General features: G+C 39.9%; 1 protein-coding gene across 24 annotated transcripts in view; it reads right to left on the reverse strand.

Annotated features, from left to right (window-relative positions):
* Positions 1-23,251, reverse strand: part of SRPK2 (SRSF protein kinase 2) — a 299,803-nt gene that overhangs the window by 39,933 nt on the left and 236,619 nt on the right. For all 24 annotated transcript variants that reach the window (XR_008658549.2, XR_010121403.1, XM_055283557.1 and 21 more), the window contains 4 exons: positions 18,015-18,123; positions 16,821-16,908; positions 16,197-16,284; positions 9,274-9,380 (listed from right to left, as the gene is read on the reverse strand). Coding sequence is in view for 22 of the 24 variants with exons in the window: in XM_055283557.1 (XP_055139532.1) it covers positions 9,274-9,380; positions 16,197-16,284; positions 16,821-16,908; positions 18,015-18,123 (392 nt within the window). In the remaining 2 variants the exon portion in view is untranslated. The remainder of the gene's footprint in view (positions 1-9,273; positions 9,381-16,196; positions 16,285-16,820; positions 16,909-18,014; positions 18,124-23,251) is intronic.

Here is a 23,251-nt window from a genome sequence, read left to right on the forward strand (position 1 = left end):
TAGATTTCCCTTCCACAGTAAAACAGACAAGGCAGGTCCCACCAACTGCCTGGGAAAACTAAGATGTTAAACTCAATGGAGGAGCTTGGAAATACCTGTTAACAATAAAAGAGGGCAAGAGCCAGAGACATGCTCAAACCAAAAATCCAGGGGATGGCATCCTTACCCACATTGTCCTGAAATAGCTTCTGCTCCTTTTTCTTTCATCTCTAACTGGTGAGAATTAATGAGAAAAGCCAGCAGCTGTACTTCTGAATGTCATCAGGAAGAAAGTTAAAGCTGCTGTGCCCAGCACTGGGACTGCACAAAGCAATGGGTCAGGAAAGCAGCTTAGTCCCTTGAAACAGAGCCACCTCACCACATTTCCTGAGTCGAGGGCTCAACATCCTGAGGAGAATTCCAAGTCAATACAGCATCATGTGCACTACCATGCTGAACAAACCCAGTAATATCAAATGTTTACCAAATTGACATGAAAGCTTCTGGTCTGAACTTGAACAATACTGGTTCAATCATAACAAAATTTATTGATGAACAGGGCCATTGAAAGAATTACAATGGTAAATAAATACTAAGTGTAGATAAACAAAATCAGCCAATGATACATGATACAGGTGAGAGGACCTGCGGGGCACCACCGTGGCTCTCGGCATACTCGAGGGTTGCACCCCAAAGGGAGAAGTCTGGAAAAATGTTGGGTTTTAAAGGTCTCATCTGGTTACATATTATAATATCTACCTCATAAAATCTAATGGCTGTACTTTTTTTTGTTTGTTTGGAGACAGAGTCTCTCTGTCACCCAGGCTGAAAAGCAGCAGTGACACAATCTCGGCTCACTGCACATGGGCACATGCCACCATGCCCAGCTATGTTTTTGTATTTTAGTAGAGACGGGGTTTCACTGTGTTGCCCCGGCTGGTCTCAAACTCCAGAGCTCAGGCAATCCGCCTGCCTTGGCCTCCCAAAGTGCTGGGATTACAGGCACGAGCCACCGCGCCTGGCCTAATAGCTATACTTTTAAACAATCTGATTACTAGCTCTACTATTAAGGCACAAGGAAACCATTTACCACAGAGACAAAAATGCACACTTTTCACCGACATATTACAATTTAAAATCATCTCAATCTTTCTATGTAGGACATTTTACACTACCCTGCAGTTAAGAGCATGGATTCTGGAACTACACCATCTGTATTCAAATCCTGGATCCACCACAATAACTATGGGACTCAGAAGATTCGTATCCCCACTGTGCAACGCCTTAGGTAGAATGAAGATAGTAACACCACTGGCCTCAATAAGGTTGTGGTGAGGACTAAATAGCATGATACAAATAAAGAACTTAAAACAATCAGTGCCTGAAAGAACACAGTAAGTGCTAGTTACAATCATGATAACAGAAAGAGTAACAATATAATTTTAAAATCCAAGGCTACAGCTATAATTGCTAGTTTTTTCACCAATGTAGCAAAATCACCAAAATGTGAGCCTTGCCCTTGGCAAGCTCCATTTAACTAATGGTAAGCAGCCATGTTCTTACAAGGTTTCTGTGAAGAGCAATGAACTAAACCATAAACTCTTTAAGTAAAACGTCAGCTACCTTTTCAATTACACAAGAAAGTCAAAGCCACTTTTAAAGAGTGCCAAATAATTTTAAAGAAAGCCTCACCTGAGGTCCATCTTTTAATGTACTACAAATAATGACAACACAAACATTTCTTTTTTCAGTGTTAGAAAAAAATGAGGAAGGCATAAAATAGACCTCAATAAAGTGACTTAAAAAATACTAAGGTGCACAAACAGTCACAAGACTCCATGGGTAAGGCCAGAGAAGCAGCCACCAGGCAGGCCTGGGAGTGGGCTGCACACGGCACTCTAGGGCCATCACCAGAAGCTGCCAGGATGGCCTCCTTCTGCCACAGCACAGTCACCACGGCTACATGGGGACAGCTAAGAACTGATCAGAGGATTGACAATAACGTATAGAAAACCCAGAAAAAGCAATTGATCCAATTCCATCATTACTTTCGAGAAATAAACAAGTGGTAGTGTTTATGTCAGCCCTTTAAATCACAGAAAGATCAGCCATTTTCTAAAGAATAAGGGAAACATGCTTTTTCCTTCATTTAAGGAAAGACAATTAACCAAGATACTTCTTGGCCACCTAATATATGAAGGAAGATACAAAGAGATGTGAAACTCATGATACATGATCCTGGAGTTTAGGAGACATGATGGCTACTTTGTGTCACTATGATGGATGCTTTAGAAGTCCACACTTTTTTTTTTTTTTTTTTTTTTGGAGACAGAGTCACACTGTGTCACCTAGGCTGGAGTGCAGTGGTGTGATTGTGATCTTAGCTCACTGAAACCTCCGCCTCCTGGGTTCAAGTGATTCTCCGCCTCAGCCTCCCGAGTAGCTGGGACTACAAGCATTTGCCACCACACCCAGCTAATTTTTGTATTTTTAGTAGAGATGGGGTTTCACCATACTGGTCAGGCTGGTCTAGAACTCCTGACCTCATGATCTGCCCGCCTTGGCCTCCCAAAGTGCTGGGATTACAGGTGTGAGCCACCGCACCCGGCCCACCCTTATTCTTGTTTGTCTGTTTGAGTCAGAATTTCGCTATTGTCACCCAGGCTGGAGTGCAACGGCACGATCTCGGCTCACTGCAGCCTCCGCCTCCCAGGTTCAAGTGATTCTCTTGCTGCAGCCTCCCAAGTAGCTGGAACTATAGGTACGCGCCACCACTCCCAGCCAATTTTTTATATTTTTAGTAGAGACAAGGTTTCACTATGTTGGCCAGGCTGGTCTTGAACTCCTGACTTCAGGTGATCCACCCACCTCAACCTCCCAAAGTGCAGGGATTACAGGCATGAGCCACCGCACCCAGCCCCCTTAATCTCCACAATCAAACTACAAATTATGTACTACTATTTCGAGTTTACAAATGAGGAAACATGCTCACAGAGGCTAAGTAACTTGATCAGGAGTACAAGATAGAAGTGCCAAAGCTATCATGTTAAATCAAGTCTGTCACCAAAGCACAATACACCTTACACTTTCTCTTATCCCAGTGGTTCTCAATGAGAGGAAAACTGGCAAAGTTCAGAGATATTTTTAACTGCCACAAGCAGGGATGGTGATAGCTGATACTGACATCTGAAGGGTAGATGCCAGCGACGCTGCTAAACATCCTACAATGTACAGGAAAGTCTCCCACAATCAATATTATCCGGTCTGAAGTGTCAGCAGCGCTAGGGTTGAGATGGGGCCTACACGTAGTTATGGGACCAAATGTGAGCCGAAGGCATTTCAAGAAGGGAAGGCATATCCCCCTCTTAACTGGGTACTGTGAGAAGCCTTTGTCACAATGGTGGGATTTTGGTTCAGTCTTAAAAATGTGGGTAGACAAGCATGGCATTTCTGGCAGCCTAGGACAAAAGAGATGATCAAAGATGAGATAAAAAATGGAAAGGTGCCCTTAGGGGTCAAGATGATTACCATTAAGTACTTTCTCTAAACTACCTACAAAATAAAACCAGTAAACATTTATAGATAAAAATTCTGGTAAATCTGCACATTATAAATGTTTGGGACATCTTTGAATATTCATAAAAAATGTAAGCTGGTAGATTCCAGGGGGAAATAGGGTACCTGAGGGACATCACTTTTTGTCTGCAAGGGGAAATACAGGCTGACACCAGATGACAGAAAATCTTAAACAGGTTCCCAGAAAGAAAAGTGACTTAACTTCTACTGGACATAGGCCCAGTACAATTCCAAACTTATTACAGGCTCATAATAAGTTTATTATATAAAACCCATTATATAACGGCCAAAATGGTAAACCCATGAGCTCTGAAGCCAGACTATCTGGGTTTGAATTCCTGCTCCACCACCACTTAGCACTTTTTAAGCTACTTCCCAACTAGGGGCAAGTTACTTAACCTCTCTGGGCTTCTGTTGCCACTTGATGAAATCAGGAAAGTAATAATACTCATTTCACAGGGTTATTGTGAAGAACTCAACTATGCAAAGTACTCAAATTATACCTGGCACATAGTAAGCACTGAATTAACTATTTGCTACTATTAGCATTACTATCTCTCATTACATCTTTACAATAAACTAACGAGGAAGGTATCTTTTTGTTGTTGTTGTTTTTAAAGAGAGAGTCTTGTTCTGTCACACAGGCTAGAGTGCAGTGGCACCATCATGGCTCACTGCAGCTTTGACCCCTTGGGCTCAAGTGATCCTCTGACCTCAGCCTCCCAGGTAGCTGGGACCACAGGTGCATGCCATCATACCTGGCTAATTTTTAAAGTTTTGTAGAGACAGGGTCTTGCGATGTTGCCCAGGTTGGTCTTGAACTCCTGGTCTCAAGAAATCCTCGCACCTCAACCTTCCGAAGTGCTGGGATTACAGGCATGAGCCACCATACCTGGCTGGTATCATTATTTTCCCCACTTTTATTGATGATGAAATTGTGGTTTGCAGAAGTTAGGTAACTTGGCCAAAGCTCTTTGGTGAAAGTAGGGTATATTTGATGCCAAACCCCAGCTCTTAATAACTCCACATATTGCTTCATGAAGGCCAAGAACATAAAAGCTTTAGCAAGCAGGCAATGGGAAGCCACTAAAGGATTCTAAATGGGAATATGAGTCATTAAAGCAAGGTTTTACTTGCAATAGAAAGGAGAATAAACTGGAACAGGGACCGGGAATTGGATGGGCTGTATGCACACAGAGCCAAGAGAAGCCTGTGAAAAGGTACTGGCTGGAGGTGATAAGGGCCTGAACTAAAGAGGACAGCAAGAGAAATACAAAGAACATCAAGAGTAAAAGACATGGCAAAGGAGAGTTCAACAGGCAGGTTCCTGGGGAAGCACAGCAAGTGATAGAGTAAGCAGAATGACTGGAACGTGGTCGGCTATTCATGACTCTTAAGAAGAAGGTCTACAGTGAAAGGATACTAAGAAAATACTAAGAAAATTGGTCTGCTCTGGCTTGTTCTGGGAAATGATATAACTGTGTCAGTCTGCACTAAAAAATCGTCCTAGCAATAGCCAGGAGAAAGAAATACTGAAAACACAGGCTGAATCAAAGGGGTTGAAGGGAAACCTCAGGTAAGTAGATTATTAACTGGGATATGTAATTTCTTGAACAACTTACTACACTAAAAGTTCTGCGTAAGCTTAGGGGGAAAAAATCCAGATTCCATGATAATATTTTTCTTAAATAAAGATGGGTTCACACACACAAAACCAAAACCAAACCAAAATTCCATTAACAGTGCATATGAGAACAAAGTGCACACCACATGACACAAGCAAATTTTCAGCATGAATTTCTCTAAACTAAAGAAATAATACAAGAGCTCTTTCTAAGTTTCCACCAAAAACAGGGTATATAAATTACAGTGAGGATAACACATGCATTGGCCAGGTGTGGTATAATCCTAGCAACTTTGGGAGGCTGAGGTGGGAAGACTGCTTGAGTCCAGGAGTGGACTCAAGTGACCAGCCTTAGCAACACGGTGAGACCCCATCTCTCCAAAAAAATAAAAATTAGCTGGCATGGTGGTGCATGCCTGCAGTCCCAGCTACTAGGGAGGCTGAGGTGGGAGGATCACTTGAGCCCAGGAGCCCAAGGCTGCAGTGAGCTGTGATTGACCCAGTGTTACTCCAGCCTGGGTAACAGAACAAAACCCTGTCTCAAAAAACAAAAACAAAATGAAGAACACACGTTAACTTAATTAATCTTTGGTTCATTCAACAAGGATGCACTGAGGTTCCACTGAACCTCAGATTTTCGTCTTTCAACTTACAGACTCCTTCAACTTGCTAAGGCTATATTTTCTTCTCTAGAAGATAAAATAAACATCAATGGCTCATCTGTGAATTCACCTTTGTTTTCCCCCCCCGAGATGGAGTCTTGTTCTGTTGCCCAGGCTGGAGTGCAGTGGCATGATCTCGGCTCCCTGCAACCTCCGCCTCCCGGGTTCAAGTAATTCTCCTGCCTCAGCCTGCCAAGTAGCTGGGATTACAGGCGTGTGCCACCACGCCTGGCTAATTTTTGTGTTTTTAGTAGAGATGGGATTTCACCATGCTGGCCAGGCTGGTCTTGATCTCTTGACCTTGTGATCCACCTGCCTTGGCCGCCCAAAGTGCTGGGATTACAAGCGTGAGCCACTGCGCCTGGCCAAATTCACCTTCTTATACACTAAGCCTAAAGGGTGGTGGTATGGTCAGTCACTTAAGGCAACAGCAGGCCCCTCTGAAAGCATGAGGTTTTGGGAAATGATGGAGCCTGCGGGAAACACATGCAGGCAGCTATTTCTGAAATTATTCAGTATTTGTTAGAATATGTAATTCCTTCAATATTTTCAAGATTTATCAAAAATAATTAGGAGATTCTTCCAAAGTTTTAACAATACAGTTTTGTTTTTTGGTGCTTTTTTTTTTTTTTTTTAAAGACTTTAGAGTTGCTGCTAAATGTTACAAATAATACACTAGTCTTATTTGGGGATCAAATAATTCCAATTAACATACTAATTTCTGCCCTCACCACATAACCTCTTCTACATTAAGTTGTTCATTTGAGATATTAGCCTGTCGAAATAATGAATAAAAATGCTACTATTTGAAAGCTATGGGCAAACAGATACAGTACTGTACCTAGCCATAAATCTAGGCCCACATGTATACCTAGCATAATACTACATAGAAACACCTCAATTCAACTGATATAGAAGACAATGTAGTGAACTTTTCCCTCTCCAGCCCCTCTTCTCAAGTAACATCTGTAATGTTACAGAATAAGCTGCCAATTTTCCGTACAAAGCTGGGCGTGGTGGTTCACACCTGTAATCCCAGCACTTTAGAAGGCAGAGGCAGGCAAACTGCCTGAGCTTAGGAGTTTGAGACCACCCTGGGCAACATGGTGAAACCCTGTCTCTACTAAAAATACAAAAATTAGCTGGGTGTGGTAGCAAGCACCTATAGTCCCAGCTACTCAGGAGGCTGCAATGAGCTGAGATTGCACCACTGCACTCCAGCCTGGGTGACAGAGCAAGACTCTGTCTGCCAAAAAAAACAAACAAACAAACAAACAAAAAATCCGTACAAAAGGAAAAAGTGAAGAGATGAACACACAGGCAGGCTAAACAAAGTTATCTGCACACAAATTAAACAGAAATATCAAAGATGCTTTTACTACACAAATTTAAACTTCAAACTTTTTATGGGCAATGAGTAGAATACATACGGATTCCATGCAGAAAACTGGAATGGGCAAACACTGCTAATTAGGAGGAGTTCTTTCATTTATGCATACTTTCATTCTACAGATGTTTACTAGAGCATCATCTCTAAGCCTGACCCTAGCTGAGGGTTTTCCTCTGTCAGGGCAACTGAACAAAACACACATCTAATACAGTAATTTCTATATGAGTTAAACATTTCCATTTTTTTCCCCAGCTTTACTGAGGTACAACTGACAATAAAAACTCAATATGTTAGTAGTGTAAATGTCTTGAAATATGTGTAGACTGTGAAATGACTAGCATAAAACAGCTAATTAACCTAACCCAGTATGACATATAGACTGTGTGTGTGTACATGATGAGAACATTCAAGTCTACTCTGTTAACAAATTCCAAGTATACAATACAGTAACGTTAACTATAGTCATCATGCTGTCTATTAGATCTGCAGAATTTAACCACGTTATAACTGAAACTTTGTACACAACTCTTCAATTATCTATTATTTAATCTCCATCCAAGGATACTTAGTAAATAAACCCAGTAAGTCATTTCTTCTAAATTACTTCCTAATGAACTAAGTGAGATGTTTTATAGTAGACACATTGAACGAAAACAATGTAATTGTACCATGTCACATACCTTAAAAAAAAAATGACAGGCAAAAAACGTATGTCTTGGGCAAGGACTTCATGTCTAAAACACCAAAAGCAATGGCAACAAAAGCCAAAATTGACAAATGGGATCTAATTAAACTAAAGAGCTTCTGCACAGCAAAAGAAACTACCATCAGAGTGAACAGGCAACCTACAAAATGGGAGAAACCTACAAAATGGGAGAAAATTTTCGCAACCTACTCATCTGACAAAGGGCTAATATCCAGAATCTACAATGAACTCAAACAAATTTACAAGAAAAAAACAAAGAACCCCATCAAAAAGTGGGCAAAGGATATGAACAGACACTTCTCAAAAGAAGACATTTATGCAGCCAAAAAACACATGAAAAAATGCTCATCATCACTGGCCATCAGAGAAATGCAAATCAAAACCACAGTGAGATACCATCTCACATCAGTTAGAATGGCCATCATTAAAAAGTCAAGAAACAACAGGTGCTGGAGAGGATGTGGAGAAATAGGAACACTTTTACACTGTTGGTGGGACTGTAAACTAGTTCAACCACTGTGGAAGTCAGTGTGGCGATTCCTCAGGGATCTAGAACTAGAAATACCATTTGACCCAGCCATCCCATTACTGGGCATACACCCAAAGGACTATAAATCATGCTGCTATAAAGACACATGCACACATATGTTTATTGCGGCACTATTCACAATAGCAAAGACTTGGAACCCACCCAAATGTCCAACAACAATAGACTGGATTAAGAATATGTGGCATATATATACCATGGAATATTATGCAGCCATAAAAAATGATGAATTCATGTCCTCTGTAGGGACATGAATGAAACTGGAAACCATCATTCTCAGTAAACTATCGCAAGGACAAAAAATCAAACACCGCACGTTCTCATTCATAGGTGGGAACTGAACAATGAGAACACACGGACACAGGATGGGGAACATCACACTCCGGTGACTGTTGTGGGGTGGGGGGAGGGGGGAGGGACAGCATTAGGAGATATACCTAATGCTAAATGACGAGTTAATGGGTGCAGCACAGCAACATGGCACATGGATACATATGTAACAAACCTGCACATTGTGCACATGTACCCTAAAACTTAAAGTATAATAATAATTTTTAAAAAAAGTATGCCTGACAATTACATATTGTTCCCTTCACAACACAAAATACCATTAAATATTGACTTAATAAGAGTTCAAAATGTTATGCACTGATATATATGTTATATATATTACATATATATTATGCACTGATACATATGTAATATATATACATATTTGTAAACAGCATTCATGTTGAAAGCCTAGCCAATTAGGTACTAGGGCCTAGGGGATGCCATCAAAAGTCTCACCTGTCGAATGATACTCTTCACACAACGTACTGGGAGGCCTTGATAGTTGGATTTGATGATCCACTTGAGGAGATGGTGGCCAAGCACTTCGAAGACCATGCAGACATCTGGGACACAGTTAAGGATCATTTGTGGATGGACTGCCTGGAGTGAGGCAGTTATTGAAAGCAGCATCATTGTGTCACTTGCAAAGCACTTATTACTTTATAAAATACAACATCAACACTATCAGTAATACCAAAAGTGAGCAAATGTTGTATCTCACTTAAATAACAAGAACTGACATTACTAAATACAGTTGTTTCCCAGTATCTCAGGGGATTGGTTCCAGGATAACTCTCAGATGCCAAAATGTACATATGCTCGCCTCTTCAATAAACTGGTGTAGTATATATATAACCTATTCACATCCTTCCACATACTTTAAATTTTTTTTGAGACGGAGTCTTGCTCTGTCACCCAGGAGTGCAGTGACGTGATCTCGGCTCAATGCAAGCTCTGCCTCCTGGGTTCATGCCATTCTCCTGCCTCAGCCTCCCGAGTAGCTGAAACTACAGGTGCCCGCCACCATGCTTGGCTAATTTTTTGTAATTTTAGTAGAGACAGGGTTTCACCATGTTAGCCAGGATGGTCTCGATCTCCTGACCCCATGATCCACCTGCCTCGGGCTCCCAAAGTGCTGGGATTACAGGCGTGAGCCACTGCGCCCAGCCCATACACTTTAAATCATGTCTAGATTACTTATAATAGCTAATACAATGTATACACTCTGTAAATAGTTGTTATACTCTATTTCTTAATTTCTATTACTTTTTACTGGTGTTTCCCAAATATTTTTCATCCAAAGTTTATTAAATCTATGAATGGGGAACCCGCAGATACAAAGGGCTAAGTGTACTTACTCTGTGCCATATATTATTTCACGTGTACTCCAAACAACCTTAGGCAATAATGTAATTAACCCCACTGTAGGTATGAGAACATTGCACTTTCTAGGCGTACAGTGCACTTACAAAGTGCCAGGTGGCTGAGCCACTACTCAAGCCTACACTGAGCTGCACTCTCACCCATCTCAGCACACTCCCTAGAAATCGGCCTGATGAAACAGGCAAGACTGAAACCTCCTAGGAACTGACATGAAACAAATACAGAGCTCCAGTATCTTAAGTGTCCTAACTGCCTGCCTAAATTTCTACTTGATAAGCTACATAAAACACACTATAAAATAAAAATTTAGTAAACACAGTTAAGACCTATTTAATCTTTTCCTTGAATAATATCTTACATTACACAACTAGATCAATTTTAATACTATAGGCAGGTGTTAAGAATGTATGATCACCATTTAAGACATGGTATTAAGACTTAATCTATAAAACAACATCTCAGGAATCTGGATTTTCTTTTCTTGAAAAGACAGGGTCTCACTACACTGCACCAGCTGGACTAGAACTCCTCGGCTAAATTAGGTATTCCCTTGCCTTAGCTTCCCAAGTAGTCAGTACTACAGGTGAAAACCACCATGCCCAGCTTAATTTTTTTTTTTGACACACAGTCTTGTTCTGTCACCCAGGCTGGAGTGCAGTGGCATGATCTCAGCTCACTGCAACCTCCACCTCCTGCGTTCAAGCGATTCTCCTACCTCGGCCTCCCAAATAGCTGGGCTTACAGGCATGTGCCACCATGCCCGGTTGATTTTTCCAGTTTTAGTAGAGACAGGGTTTCACCATGTTGGCCAGGCTGGTCTCAAACTCCTGACCTCAAGTGATCCGCCCACCTTGGCCTCCCAAAGTGCTGGGACTACAGGCATGAGCCACCACACCTGGCCCCAGGTTAATTTTTTTAAAAAAATAGGTATTTCAGCCTTCACAACTATACCTCTGATTTCATTATATATTCATGTCATTCATACAGGAAGATTACAAATGGCTCTGAAACCCTTTGAGAACATTTTGTTCATCCCTGGAGGCTTACAGTTGACTTTAGAATCAAAAAAAGTAGTTGATTTAATCAACTATAATAACTGAATATGCTACATTAAAACAATATTATTTTAAATATTCTTAGTGAAAAAGAGAAAACTCTATACTGTTTAAGAATGTAAGCACTACAGATTTATGCGCAGATAATCTAAAGCCAGAAGTTTCTTACTATTTCCCAGGCTCATTACAAAAACGGCAGATTATTTAAGGACTAAATTTAGCAGCAGGCATAGGGCCAGGCCCAGGATATCCAAAACATAACCTAAGTCTTCTCAAAGCACTGGCACATCTGGACTATGATGATTACTTCGCATTTTGCTTAACAGTAAAAATACCCACTAGAACGTGTATTTCAAAAACCTCTATTTACCCACGGATTAAGTAGTTTCTCCAAAGAAATGTTCTATTAGGTGTCCCACGAAGGACCTTGCAAGTCGGACACAGAAGAAGTGACTGCTCTGCCGCTATCTACTTACCGATTTATCTATCTAAAGGGAAAAATATACTCAGCAGTTAGCAGAAATTAACTGGAGAAAAAGGAAGAGGTAACATTAGCAGCCACTGGTACTTCCTAGTATACTCAAGATGAATTTCTAAAAGAAATATGAGGGATTTTCAAAAAGTTTATGGAAAATGTGTATTTTGAAAACACTATGCATAGATTTCAAAAAAATTTTTTGCACCAAAATAAACTCATACTAGTTTGTTAAAGTATCTGAACAGGATCTAGTTTGAGGCACTCTCAAGATAAGACATCAGTTTGAAAAAAGCCTCTATCAGAGCAACATGAATTCTAAAATCGAAGCAGTAACAAACATCAAAGTTATGATGAAGCTTGGGTGAAAAAATGGTGAAATCACTGATGCTTTATTATAAGTTTAAGGGGACAATACCCCAAAGAAATCAGCAGTTTACATATGAATAACCTGTTTTTTTGTTTGTTTGTTTGTTTGCTTTTTGAGACGGAGTCTCGCTCTGTTGCCAAATAACCTGTTTTAAGAAGGGATGAGATAATGTTGAAGATGAAGCCCGCAGCAGCAGACCATTCACATCAATTTGTGTAGAAAAAAAGTTTGCGGCCGGGCGTGGTGGCTCACACCTGTAATCCCAGCACTTTGGGAAGCTGAGGCGGGCAGATCACCTGAGTTTGGGAATTCGAGACCAGCCTGACCAACATGGAGAAATCCGTCTCTAAAAAAATAAAAAATAAATACAAAATTAGCCGGGCGTGGTGGCACACGCCTGTAATCTCAGCTACTCGGGAGGCTGAGGCAGGAGGATCTCTTGAACCCAGGAGGCGGAGGTTGTGGTGAGCCGAGACTGCACCACTGCACTCCAGCCTGCACAACAAGAGCAAAATTCCATCTCAAAGAAAAAAAAAGTTTGCACCCTAATTGAAGAGGACAGATGACAGCACAAACAACAGCCAACACCACAGACTTCACGACTGGTTCAACTTACGCAATTCCGATTGAAAACTGAAGTTGAGCAAACTTTCCACTCAATGGGTGCCAAAACCACTGTTCCCAGACCAAGACAAGAGCAGAGCTTTCAACGGAAATTTTAAACAGGTAGGATCAAGATCCTGAAGCATTTCTTCAAAGGACTGTAACAGGACATAAAACATGGTTCTACAGTATGATCCGGAAGACAAAGCACAATCAAAGCAATGACTACCAAGAGGTGGCAGTGGTCCAGTAAAAGCACTAGTGAACTAGTGAAGAGGAAAGGTCACTGCAACGGTTTTTTGGGATGCTGAGGCATTTTGCTTGTTGACTTTACGGAGAACCAAAGAATGATAACACCTGCTTATTGTGAGAGTTAATTTTGAGAAAGACCGCGAATGCTTTAGCAGGAAAATACCTGAGAAAACTTCACCAGGGAGTCCTTCTCCACCATGTAAATGTTCCTGTTCACTCCTCTCATCAAACGAGGGCAATTTTGTGAGAGTTTCAGTGGAAACTCATTACACATCCACCTTATAATCCTTATTTGGCTACTTCTAATTTTTGTTTCCTAATCTTAAAAAGGGCACCCATTTTTCTTCAATTAATAATGTAAAAAAGATTGCACTGACGTGGTTAAATTCCCCTGGTTAAAGACCCCTGGTTCTTTGGGGAGCAACTAAATGGCTGGTATGATTGTTTACAAAAGTGTCTTGAACTTGATGAAACTTATTTGAGAAATAAAGTTTATATTCTTTATTTTTGTCTTTTAATCTAGTTTTTCTATGAACATAGTGACATTCCCTTGTATAAAAACCTTCTCAAATATATAGAGTGAAGGAAATGCTTCCCTAGTTGATCATGACTTAGTAGATGCATAAACTGGATGTCATTTTGGAGTTTAAATCTGGGAAAAAGCCTTATCCTTAGGCTCTGACATTTGTGAAAGTAAAATATCAAAATGGTGGATCTGTTTCAAACATGATATAAAGAGCAAAAAATCTGAGAGAAGCCAGAAGACCACAGCTACCGACACAATCTAGCACCCGTCAGTCATGTGCCTGAGTAAAGTGGTCCAATTTTCTTGAACCTTGGAAAATGAAAGTACTGCCTCCTGTAGGCACACAAAGGGCTATCTCAGAGGATCCAACACCCACATACAGAAAAAGTATTCATGACACTGAAGGCATCATCTCTTCTCTTCATTTTGCTTTCTTCTCTGAGCTACAGGTTTTGGGATACTTTGCTCTCTGTCACTTCACCCTGGAGCTACCCTTTGCCAACTCCTCAGGTACAGGAAGGATAAGGATAACATGCCAACCCTTTCTACAGTCCTAATTCACTTCCTCCTGAGTCCCCATCAAAACCAACAAGCATCCACATAACTTAGCAGCATGGTCAAAACTGATATTCTCAAAAAAGAAAGGAAAGTCAAGAGACACCTTTGCTTGTCTTCTTCCTAGACACACTTCCAAAGATAACTAGTATTAGTGAGAGGTGAAGCCAGCTGGACTTCCTGGGTCGAATGGGGACTTGGAGAACTTAGTTCCGTCTAGCTAGAGGACTGTAAACGCACCAATCAGTGCTCTGTGTCTATCTAAAGATTGTAAATGCACCAATCAGCACTCCGTAAAAACGCACCAATCAGTGCTCTGTGTCTAGCTAAAGGATGGTAAATGCACCAATCAGCACTCTTACAACGCACTGACCAGTGTTCTGAGTCTAAAGGATTGTAAATGCACCAATCAGTAATCTGTCAAAACACACCAATCAGTACTCTGTGTCTACCGAAAGGATTGTTAATGCACCAATCAGCACTCTGTAAAATGGACCAATCAGCAGGTCCCTCTGTCCAATGTGGGCGGGGACAAATGAGGAAATAAGAGCTGGCCACCCCAACCAGCAGAGCAGCAACCTGCTCAGGTCCCCTTCCACGCTGTGGAAGCTTTGTTCTTTCGCACTTCATAATAAATCTTGTTGCTGCTCACTCTGGGTCCACACCAACTTTAAGAGCTGTAACACTCACCATGAGGGTCTGCGGCTTCATTCCTGAAGTCAGCAAGACCACAAACCCACTGGGAGGAACAAACAACTCTGGATGCGCCACCTTTAAGAGCTGTAACACTCACTGCACGGTCCGCAGCTTCATTCTTGAAGTCAGTGAGACCAAGAACCCACCAGAAGGAAATGGACACATTAGGACTAAGGCCATCATTTTTAAAAAACATAAGAAACACCTAAACTTATAGCTGACCAAGAAACACTTTCCTCTGTTAAGAATCACTAACTTCTGTCAGGATAATTTAAATACTCTGTGTATCATATTGTAACAAGAAACAGAAAAATGTAAACTGAACAAATTAATCTTAAACTGAACAACTAAAGTAAGTGAATACAGACTTAGGAGTAAACAATATTGTTAAAAATGATTCAAATATGTCTTTAAAAATTCATTTTTGCAATACCAAGGAAATCTGAATTAAGAAGTCTCCAATACCAACGATATCTGATGAGATATCAAGAAATTGTTAATGTCTTTGGTGAGTTTTAAGGTTATGTTTAAAAGCTCATTTTTTTTTCAAAGATTCACAATGACACAGAAGTAAAAGGACATGACTTCTAGGATTTGCTCTATAATAATTCAGCAAGAAAAGACAGACGGATCAATTATGGCCAGACCATGACAATTATTAAACTTGAGTGACAAATTTACAACAATTTACTGTACTATACTCTCTCTTTCATATATGTTTGAAATTTCTCCCAATAAGTTTGCAAAGAAAAACAATAAAGGTATTTTCTATCAAGCACTGGCTTATGTCAGATTTATCAAGGAGTATAGAAAATGCATCATTTTACTTTTCCTAAACTTTTGCAATATAGGTAACTGGGAATAAAATCAAGAAAACCAAAATGTTTCCATATTCACCTGAAAGATGAACCTCTGCAGGACAATTATTTGAAAGGCTCAGCTGTATCATTTTGGAAACAGAATTTGGCAATTATTAGTACTATTCAGAACTAAGAGTAGTCAAGTGCCACCTTGGGATGTGGACCTTTACAGAGCATTTTTCCTTTTATCTTAACCAATGCTCCATTCTCACATGGTGCTTTGCAGCCACTGGGGCACACACAGATTGTCCTTATGCACTGGTTTCAGAAAGTTTAAAACACAAAGAAGTGGTGCTGATGTATGCTTTTATCTACCACCACAAAAAAAACTTTACCACTATTAACAGGAAAAGATCAATAATTAATTCCACACCAAAATTAAGTCAAGTTGTTGTGTTAAAAATAAGTTTCTAAGATGCTACTATACCAAACACCCCGAAAAGCCATGAAAACCATTCTAGGTGGACCACTTCATAATACTTGACAATGTTCCTAGAGAGTTTATGTTGAACGTGATACAGCAGCAAACAGAGACTATAGGAGCTTGAAATATTTTCATTTTTTAAAAGGTAAAAATATAAATAAATCAGGAAGTAAAGGATACGTATCCCATTCATGCCTGAAATCTTGAAGTCGTCAATGAGCTGGACCACCATGTCTTTGTTTGGGTCACTGGGATCACTTTCTCGAACCTATGCCAAGAAAAATGAATGCAAGAACACAGGAGTTTAAGACAAAGCATGTTTTCCCATTATTACACCAATACTATTTAAATAAAAGTGTATTTTAAAACAAAAAATTCATCACGAAGTTATAAAAAATAAACTTTATTTATTTATTTATTTATTAATTTTGAGACAGAGTCTTGCTCTATCACCCAGTCTGCAGTACAGTGGTACGATCTCGGCTCACTGCAACCTCTGCCTCCCAGGTTCAAGTGATACTCATGCCTCAGCCTCCCAAGTAGCTGAGATTACAGGTGCCCACCACCACGCCTGGCTATTTTTTGTATTTTTAGCAGAGACAGAGTTTCACCATGTTTGCCAGGCTGGTCTCAAACTCTGGACCTCAAGTGATCTGCTCGCTTTGGCCTCCCAAAGTGCTGGGATTACAGGCATGAGCTACTGTGCCCAGCCAAACTTGACTTTAATTTAGTATTACCCAGAAAAACCTTTCCGTAAAATTTTAAGTCATTAAATTTTCTTAATCACATTTTTAAAGTACTTACACATTTGAGCAATTTTATTTCATCCAAGGCTGTCTCCGTGTAATGCTGGGCACTTTTTACAACTTTCATTGCAACAAATCTTTTCCCCCTAAAAGAAAAACAAAAAAAAAGTCTATTTATCTATATTATCAGTAGAAAGAATCACTGGTATCCAGGTTGAGCATCCCTAATTGGAAAATGTAAAATCTAAAATGCGCCAAAACCTAAAACATTATGGGTGTGTCGACGCGATGCCACAGTGTAAAATTCCACCTCTGACTGCAATCAAAACTCAGTAAAAGATATGTATGTTGCACAACATTATTTAAAATATCGTATAAAATTGCCTTCAGGGTATGTGTATACGGTGTATATGAAATATAATTAATTTTGTGTTTAGATCTGGGTCACATCTCCAAGATAGGTCATTGTGGATATACACAAATATTCCAAAATCCAAAACACTTCTGGTCTCAAAGCATTTCAGATAAGGGATATTCAACTTGTAATGAGATCTATCCAATAAACAGAAACATAAGCTTTCCTTTAAAATAGTGCTTTTCAAATGGTGGGGCCACATTAAATAGTACTATGGATCAAGACGATCTCTTTTATGCTCTGTTTTTTCTCTAATTAAAATAAGACTAGAAAAATATCAGAGTTATCACAAATATTACACACCAACCTAATAGTGAAAACCATTCTCTTCTAATATTTTTGTTTCAGTACACACACACATGCACAAAATACATCTGTGTGTGTGTGTGTGTATATATATATATATATATATATATATATACACACACACACACACATATATGGAGTAACAATGAAGTTTCTTACTATGTCATGGCTTTGAAAAGTTAAAAACGACTGATCTGAAAAGCCTGTACATTGAAAAGCCTATACTATACATTATGTTTGTGTGATATGGATGAATTACTAGAACAATAATACAATCCCAGTATAAAACAATTTCAGTGAATTAACTTTGAAATAAAGCTGGAAGCAAGTAATAAATAAGATTTCAAATGAACTTCAAACTAAGGCGGGGGGCAGGAAGGAATCTAGCCAGCTGAGGCAGCCTGTGCCTCACATACCTCATACACTTCACATACCTCAACAAAGCAGTGGTGACCCTCAGCCATACCTTCTTAGAACACAGATGTTGAACTACTCCAGGAAACAAATGCACAAATGACAAAGAACACTTACTGCATATCCCAGCACAGCCAGACAGTAGAGAAGTGCCCCCATCCAAGCTTTCTAATAACATGATACCGGCCGTTGAAGAGGTCTCCAATTTTCACTGGATGATAGCCACCTTAAAAAACAAGAAAGAAAGAAAAAAATTCAAAATCTTCGAAAAGCAGTAATAACATTTCATCTCTTTTGTCAATTCTTGACGTCATTAAAGAAAGCTCTACATAATACACGCAGACTAAAACATGTTTAATAATACAACATTTTTTTCAGGAATATCTTTCAACAAAAAAAAACTGTTGGCTGGGCGTGGTGGCTCACACCTGTTATCTCAGCACTTTGGGAGACCCAGGCAGGTGGATCACTTCAGGTCAAGAGTTCGAGACCAGCCTGGCCAACATGGTGAAACCCAGTCTCTATGAAAAATACAAAAATCAGCAGGGCATGGTGGTGAGCACCTGTAATACCAGCTACTTAGGAGGCTGAGGGGAGAGAATCACTTGAACCTGGAAGGTGGAGGCTGCAATGAGCCTGAGTGAAGTGTGGGACTGCAATCCAGCCACCCTGAGCAAAAAGTGTTCTATGAATTCCTATTAGCCTTTTTGTTTTCATTTAATTTAAAGAGGCAATGAACCATCTAGCACACCGTAACAATAACTTGAGGTTCTCTATTTACTTACTTTACTTATTTTTAAGACAGAGTCTCACTCTGTTGTCTAGACTGGAGTGCAATGGCATGATCTCAGCTCAATGCAACCTCTGATTCCCAGGCTCAAGAGGTCCTCCCACCTCAGCCTCCCAGGTGGCTGGAACTACAAGCACACACCACCATGCCCAGCTAATTTTTGTATTTTTTGTAGGGACAGGGTTTCACCACGTTACCCAGGTTGGTCTTGAACTCCTAGGCTCAAACAATCCGCACATCTCCCCTCCCAAAGTGCTGGGATTATAGGCATGAGCCACCACACCTGGCCAAGGTTCTGTATTTCAATCTAGGTGTGTACATTATGCACATACCAGCTCTTGGTATTTAAAGACTTTTTTTCTCCTAAACAAGTTAAATTCAAATCTTGTTGGATATGTACAAGAAAACTGACCAAAATAAACAATGTTTACTCTGTATAATTCTGCATACATTAATAGTTTATTCATAACTAACTAGAAACTGTACAATGTATGTCTTAATTTACCCTCTAACAGGGCTTGTTCCTCTCATCACCCTTCTGCCAACTTCTAACTCCTGCCTGGAAACATTCCTTACAAATGAAGAAATGAGGCTGGGCACGGTGGCTCACACCTGTAATCCCAGCACTTTGGGAGGCCAAGGCAGGCAGATCACCTGAGGTCTGGAGTTCAAGACCAGCCTGGCCAACATGGTGAAAGCCCATCTCTACTAAAAATACAAAAAATTAGTCAGGTGTGCTGGCGAACTCCTGTAATCCCAGCTACTCGCGAGGCTGATGAAGAAGAATTGCTTGAACCCAGGAAGCAGAGGTTACAGTGATCCAAGATCGCACCACTGCACTCCAGCCTGGGTGACAGAGTGAGACTCCAACAAGAAAGAGAAGAAAGACAAGAAAAACAAGAAAGAAAGAAAAGGAAAGAAAGGGAAGAAAGGGAGGGAGGGAGGAAGGAAGGGAGGGAGGGAGGGGAGGGAAAGAGAGAGAGGGAAAGAGAGAGAGAAAGAGGAAGGAAGGAAGGAAGAGAGAGAGAGAGAAAGAAAGAAAGAAAAGAAAGAGGAAAGAAAGAAAGAAAGACAGGAAAGAAAGAAAGAAAGAGAGAGAGGGAGGGAGGGAGGGGAGGGGAGGGGAGAGAGGAGGGAAGATGGAGGGGAGGGGAGGGGAGAGGAGAGGAAGAAATCAGTTATAGAGGGCACCCTATTAAGGTAGATTCTTGAGGGGAAGTAGGGTGCCTCACTGATATCTGGCACGAGAAGTTCTTCACTTTGCATTTTTAAGCAAAATAAGCCAGATACAAACTAGCACAGATAATATGGTACACTTTTTGTGAAATATGGAGGATAAGATGTTAGGAATGGATATTCCTGGGTATAAAATTACTCTTACTCTCTTTATCTACATTTTATTCTTTTTATCTATGCTTTTTCAATTGCTTCAATTTTTCTAAAACAATATTTTACTACTTTTTTACTTTGGAAACAGATTTTTCATTCTTTTAACATTTGCTTTTTTATTGTAAAGATGGTATTTCTTTTTTAATCTGCAGAATTCTTACAAATTACTCAACAAAGATGTGGATGGCTTGTGCCTAGTCTTAAGAGCTCTAAAGCAGTTGTAGGAAGTATCTAACCAGATCCTTCAATATATTCCCAGAGGGCTCTCAATAATACTTCAAGAGTATATTTATGAATATTTAAATTGTGTTAGATTAGTGAAGCAGGAATCTGACCAGATACTGAGTTCCTGAGATTCTTACCCTTCTATTGCCTCTGCACTTGCTTTTCCTGGATTTGAATCTCAAGGTGTATGACAACATTTTGGGCTAAATATATGAACTAAATGATAGTGAATTAGGAATAAAATGTAGCAAATTATTAAATGGCTTACTACTTACTTAGAAGATTAAACTAAAATTAATTAAAAGAAATGAGCCCTGAGTTTATAATACAGTTATTTACTTATTTATTTATATTTTTTGAGACCCAGTTTCGCTCTGTTACCCAGGCTAGAGTGCATTGGCCATCTCGGCTCACTGCAACCTCCACCTCCTGGGTTCAAGCCATTCTCCTGCCTCAGCCTCCCATGTAGCTGGGATTACAGGCTTGCACCACCACACCTGGCTAATTTTTGCATTTTTAGTAGAGACAGGGTTTTGCCATGTTGGCCAGGCTGGTCTCTAACTCTTGATCTCAGGTGATCCGCCCACCTTGGCCTCCCAAAGTGCTGAGATTACAGGCATGAGCCACCGCGCCCAGCCTACAATACAGTTTTGAAACCATTAAAAATTAACATTCAAAGCAAGAAATGAAACAGTTTATCCAGTATAATTAGGAACACTGTGCCAGGCACTTTATTTTCAAAACTATGTTCCATGAAACAAAAATAAACTATAATATACTGCAGGTGTTCAATAGAGGAGCAGGGGACTAGGAAGGAAGAAGGGAGAAGTTCTGTTTGAGAAATGCAGTGTTGAACAAAGAAAAGCAGATTTCTTGACCATAGGCCTAATGTTTTAATACAGAGTGAGAACCTTTAAGAGAACAGAAAATGCTGCATATTCCTGACATAACGTGTTCATGGAATTATTTCTTCAGAGACCTAGTTACATTTTATAACACAAGTATTTAGGAAAGACTGATCTATCATAATTCTTGAAACCACTCTACAAAGTAGATGGTATTATTTTTACACTGCTACAGAGAACACCAAGTATCACAGATTATGAAATACTAGGTTCAGGGCTGGAAACTAGGTGTGACTCCAAAACCCATGTTTTGTCAACTAGTAAGAAATACACTCCAATTTTAATAACTAGAGGACTGCTTCCTGGTCTTAGTACACAGAAAACATGGGATGTCTTAAAATCTATATACTACTTAAACGTACATTATTGCTAATATTTAAGTCACTAAATTTAAAAATAATTCATGCATAAAAAGAAACCTGTATCACCAGTATATGTTTCAGAATCAAATTCTCAATTAGCCGAAGTGTATACATGTGAGCAAAAACAGAGGAGCACTATTTCCAATGTAATCACAGTGTAAGCATAGCAGCTCCTTTTCTCAAGGGCTTTCAAAGCTAACAACAAAATAATTACTAGTGGAGTACAGAATCCCTGAAGCCCTCACTCTAGCTAAAAATATTATCTCTATAAAAAGGCAAATTACACAAGAGGGGCATTTTTTTTTTTTAAAGAGATGTGGGCTAGCTCTGTCACCCAGGCTGCTGTGCAGTAGAGCAGCATGAACAGGGCTCACTGCATTCTCAAACTCCTGGGTTCAAGCAATCTTCTCAACTCAGCCTCCAAGAAATACATGCCACCATGCCTGGCTAGTAATAGTATTTTTAAAACAACTGAAAGTATAACGCACTTAACTTACTTCTGATTTTGAAAAGGTGATATACATAATTTCAAGTCTATGTATATTCTCATATTGTAACTCCTGGTTTCCTACACAATCAAGTATCTTCTGACCATTCATTTTTCACTCCCTTCTCACAGAATGGTAGCTTTGCTCACAGGGCATCTCCTCTAACACCCATGCTGCCAGAAGAGAGGTCTCTGTCCCCGTGCACCAGACCACACTAACCTAATACCCAGGGAATCTGAGAAAATGAACACTCTAGTAACTCCACCAGAAATGACCCCAATTCCCTGGGCTTAGTTAACTATGTGCACCATAATGGCTATTAGCAATGGACACCCCATGGTCTACCACATTGCCCAGTACACAAGAGAACAAGTATAGTCACTAGACAAAGATTCAAACTTTATTCAGTTCGCTGCTTCACCAGAGGACAGAAAAGGAGTATGGGACAATAACAGTGCTATGGACCCTGCTAACAGCATTAGGCAGGGTGCCAGAAAGCCTCAGGCACTTAAGATCACCATGACTTAAGGGTTTGGTTGATACACCTGTACACTTCACTATTTGTACTATTTAATTAAAAAAACCATGCATTTATCAAATAGTTTTTTTTTTTTTTTTTTTTGGCTTCTTAAAAAAACAAATCTTAGCCGGGTGCAGTGGCTCACACCTGTAATCCTAGCACTTTGGAAGGGTGAGGCAGGAGGATTGTTTGAGCCTGAGAGTTCGATACCAGCCTGGGCAATACAGTGAGACCCTGTCTCTAATAGAAAAAAAAAAAATCTTAGCAGATTACAAACACAAAGAGAACAAGAACGAACTGTTAAGTAACCATTAAATTCATTGCTCTGATTTCTTCTACTTCCATGCCTCCAGCACAGCCAAGATTTCTGTAACTAAAACTCTACCGATGCTAGTAAGAAGACTCCAAAGAAGAAAATTTTAAAACTCTCCTTTTTAGCTATTTGGGAGACTTACTGGCCAAAGATAGATTCCCTTTTCCTTGCCTAGCAAAAATAGATTCTATTTATAGAGTTAACCAGAAGTTCAGAACTCCATTGACAGACAATGTTCTCGAAGTATTTTCAACAAAGTCTTTTTATTTTCTTAATAAAGATAATATTAAGTATTACCTGAGTTCTGCTGAGAGTGGTTTCTCAGCCCTCTGATTGTGGGGTTTCTCTATATAACCACTGAA

The sequence above is a fragment of the Symphalangus syndactylus genome, chromosome 6 (genome assembly GCF_028878055.3).
Source record: "Symphalangus syndactylus isolate Jambi chromosome 6, NHGRI_mSymSyn1-v2.1_pri, whole genome shotgun sequence".
NCBI lineage: Eukaryota > Metazoa > Chordata > Mammalia > Primates > Hylobatidae > Symphalangus > Symphalangus syndactylus.